Genomic DNA, 4,023 nt, shown 5'->3' with positions numbered 1-4,023 from the left:
TAAATTTTAGACTACCAAACATAGACAGTAAAGCAAATATCAATCAATTTTAGACAGTAAAGCAAATATGAATAAATTTTAGACTAAACTTAGACAGAAATTTGAAAATTAAACACTAAAAATTCAAGAGAAAACATAAGTAAATTTTAAATCAAACATAAACAGACTTCAGTATTAATTTATAATGCATCAATATTCATGAAAATTCAAAAGAAAATATTGGAAGTTCAAGAACAGACAAACCAACTCTTATTCCGCCCTTTCTGGAGAGTGTTCTATTATGAGTTTGTTCTATTCAACCTTGGATACTGGTTCAACTTGGTAAATGGGTTATGGAATGCTTTGACCTCTACTACTTTACTTCTCGGTGCTTCCCCTCGAGAAAATGAAACTATTGGTAGTGCTGCTAAAACTGTTACTCTATCTACATCCTCACTTCTCCTCGAGTAAATGCAATTGCTGGTAGTGCTGCTAAAGCTGTTACTCTATCTGCATCTGCACTGGAAAGAGCGTAAAAACCACGCCGAAGAACAAGGTTATTTGATGTTCAAAACCAGCGGAAATTACAGAAATTGTCTTCTGGAAGCTACTATGACTAATTAATTGGGGTTATCTGCATCACAAAGAAAAAACTGCACTTGAAGATCGAGTACTAGACCCAACTCTGTTCATCCCCATCCAAAAGCGAAGAGAGGAGCGAAGAATTGTTGTGGGAAGACCCAACCCCAAAAGCGAAGGGAGGAGCCACAAATTGTTGTTTTAGCAGTTGTGGGAAGCTTCATAGATGACAAATGGCTAACATGCCAATAGCCAGTTGTGGTTAACATAGCCTCTTATTCAAATTTTATTATTATTAATATAACTTCGTTATTTCACCTTACATTCGTAACTCATACACTTGTAAATTTTATCCAACGCCCAATAATATTTATTTTCAATTAATATAATAATATAAAAATTATTTTATGCAATTGCATTTTTTACGGTGTCCTTAGTCATACAGCCAGATCAAATAATTGAGATACGAAAGATTTTAAAGTAAACATTTATGTAAATTGAAAATATCAAATAGATCAAATAATTAAGATAGGGAAAGATTTTAAAGTTCATAGTTCATTTGCATCGGACCACGTGAAGCGTGCAATAAGACCTCCAATTCACAACTTTGGTTATAAATTTCTTACACCAATATTTGCAGAGATAAACTTTGGTTAAACTTTGATAGTGGATAAAATTTTTTGGTCAAAAGACTGGTTAATGTATGGTCAACGATGGATCCATCCCTATTAGTCCCAGGCAAGGACTAATAAGGCATAATTAGCAATATGGTTTCAAGCCAAGAAATATTTAACTTAAGACAACAAAAAAGTTAACTACTAGTCACGAGTAATATTATAATAATGTATCTGGAAAGTAAATATAAACACTCGTAAATACTATATGTTTTATTTTAAACTCTAAAAATAGCTCTCTGTTTATCAAGGTTAGAATTAAAAGAAAAAGAAAAAGCAGGGTTTAGCAAAGTTAGAAGTAAAAAGCTGTGGAAAATAAATATAGATATTTAGTAAAAGGCTGTGGAAAACTAATCTAGATCTGTGCACATTATCTCTAAAAATAACCCACAGAGGCAGTGTAAAATTAGAAAAGTGAGTAAAATTGGAAAAATAAATAACCCATAGAGGCAGTGTAAAATTAGAAAAGTGAGTAATATAGATATTTAGTAAAAGGCTGTGGAAAACTAATCTAGATCTGTGCACATTATCTCTAAAAATAACCCACAGAGGCAGTGTAAAATTAGAAAAGTGAGTAAAAATGGAAAAATAAATAACCCATAGAGGCAGTGTAAAATTAGAAAAGTGAGTAAAAATGGAAAAATGGCAATGTAAAATCAGAAGAGTGAGTAAAAAAGGAAAAATAAATAGCCCATAGAGGCAGTGTAAAATTAGAAGAGTGAGTAAAAGTGGGAAAATAAATAGCCCATTAGATGCCTGCACGTTGGAAGTAACAGTGTAAAATTAGAAGTAAGAGTATCACTGGATCCATGCACGTCGGATCTAAAGAAATAAATAGGCAGCGGAAGCATGGTAAATTTCGAAGTAAAAACAACACTGGCAACTGCAAGTGAATGAATGAATCTTTAGAGAAGTGAAAACAACACAGCGTCGACTGCAGTTTGAGGATTAATTGGAAAATATTGTAGTAACAACACAACGTCGAGTGCAGTTTGAGAAGGATTAATTGGAAAATATTGTAGTAAAAAAATTCTAATTACGGTCCATGATCGTCGTTATGCATGTACCTGATCTAAATATAGCAGTGCAAGATTACACATAAATTACAAAATTAAAAATTACACATAAATTAAAAATTCTAATTACACGTAAATTAAAAATTCTAATTACGTTCCATGATCGTCGTCGTTATGCATGTGCATGATCTAAATATAGCAGTGCAAAATTACAAAAGCACCACTGCAAAATTTATTTATCTTTATAAGGACCACATTGAACGCACTTTGAAGATGATACGTGCTTAAGAGTGTGGAAGAACAGATATTAAGTGATTAAGAAGAGAATAGATGATGATGAGGAATAGCCTAATGATGAGATTGTTGTTGGCGTTGGTGATGCTCCTTCATGTGGGAGCAGCAGCAGCAGACACAGACGACACAGCCTCAGGGCGATCTTGTTTTGCAGCAATTTACAGTTTCGGAGATTCATTCGCTGATACTGGAAACGCGGACATGGCTTCACCTCCTTACAACCTTCATTTTCGCTCTCTTCCATATGGAAAAACCTTCTTTGGCCTCCCCGCCGGTCGTGCTTCAGATGGACGTCTCGTCATTGACTTTTTGGGTAATAATTAGCACCCATCATCCAATTCCATATACATGCCTCTTGGGTGTAAAATATTGCATAGTACTCATGATCACTTGTATATTGTGTATTTTTCAGCCAGTGCACTAGGATTTAATTTCCTCTCCTCTTCTTGTTGTGTATTTTTCAGCCAGTGCACTGGGATTTAATTTCCTCTCCTCTTCTTGTTGTGTATTTTTCAGCCAGTGCACTAGGATTTAATTTCCTGTCCTCTTGTTGTGTATTTTTCAGCCAGTTCGCTAGGATTTAATTTCCTCAGGCCTTCTATTGGACTGATCGAAATGGAGCTGGCGGAGAGAAAAAACGGAGTTAACTTTGCCGTTGCGGGTGCCACTGCATTGGACAATTCCTTCTTAAATGACAGACTCATCTTCCCGCAGACACCATTATCTCTAGATACGCAAATCAGATGGTTCCACCAGTTGAAAAATTTCACCTGCAGAGCTAATTTGGGTATAATCATAGTATCATTTCAATTATGTAAAATTTTACTTAGGGTTATGCTTCGAGACGGTTCTAAAATATATATTTGGTCAACAGATTGCCAAGTTCATTTCTCAAGAGCCTTATATGTGATCGGTGGATTCGGTCTCAACGACTATCTAGACTCGACCTTTACGTCCTCGCCATAATAGAAAAAAATCTCCTGCTCTTCGAGGATGTCCTCACCGTAGAGGAGTATGTGCTAGGGTGTATGTGCGACTCGTTTGGATCAGAAACTTAAACAGACTGGGACGGAATAACAGAAGAATTTTCTCGCTGTAATCAAGTAAAGATCCATCATCTAACCTTACCAAGGATGAAATTTATGGTTTCCATTGGTGCAAATCCAATCACCTTGATGTGGGATGAAAAGCAATTCCTCATTGGTAGCGACTGGTCATCAATCCATTGAGCGGGGAAATCATGCAAATTGAAGAAGCATAAAGTTTATGCTCATATTGCCGCGAGAACGGAACAACAGGGTCAGCTACCTGGCCAACCCCAGAATTACATGTCGTTACTGTATTAATAGATCTTGTAATGAGAGTATTTATTACTTAATGATTCAAGAGTAGAGCTGGAGATGGTAAATTGTACAAGTTACCAATAACATACTCATCTCATATTTCGGAAATGAATAAAAGGCTCCCGTGTATAGAGAGGA

General features: G+C 35.5%; 1 protein-coding gene across 1 annotated transcript; it reads left to right on the top strand.

The window, feature by feature from the left end:
- The first annotated feature begins 2,602 nt into the window (after nt 1–2,602).
- Nucleotides 2,603–3,508, top strand: LOC149202060 (GDSL esterase/lipase At5g45910-like). The gene is made up of 3 exons (XM_089401468.1): nt 2,603–2,855; nt 3,108–3,329; nt 3,417–3,508. Exons 1-3 carry the CDS (start codon nt 2,603–2,605, stop codon nt 3,506–3,508), a joined length of 567 nt encoding a protein of 188 aa, XP_089257594.1.
- The last annotated feature ends 515 nt before the right edge of the window (nt 3,509–4,023 follow it).

This window comes from Pinus tabuliformis, chromosome 2_1 (genome assembly GCF_031772625.1).
Source record: "Pinus tabuliformis cultivar Carrire ecotype Pingquan chromosome 2_1, CPIR1, whole genome shotgun sequence".
In the NCBI taxonomy this organism is placed as follows: domain Eukaryota; kingdom Viridiplantae; phylum Streptophyta; class Pinopsida; order Pinales; family Pinaceae; genus Pinus; species Pinus tabuliformis.
This window is presented reverse-complemented; position numbering and strand designations above follow the sequence as displayed.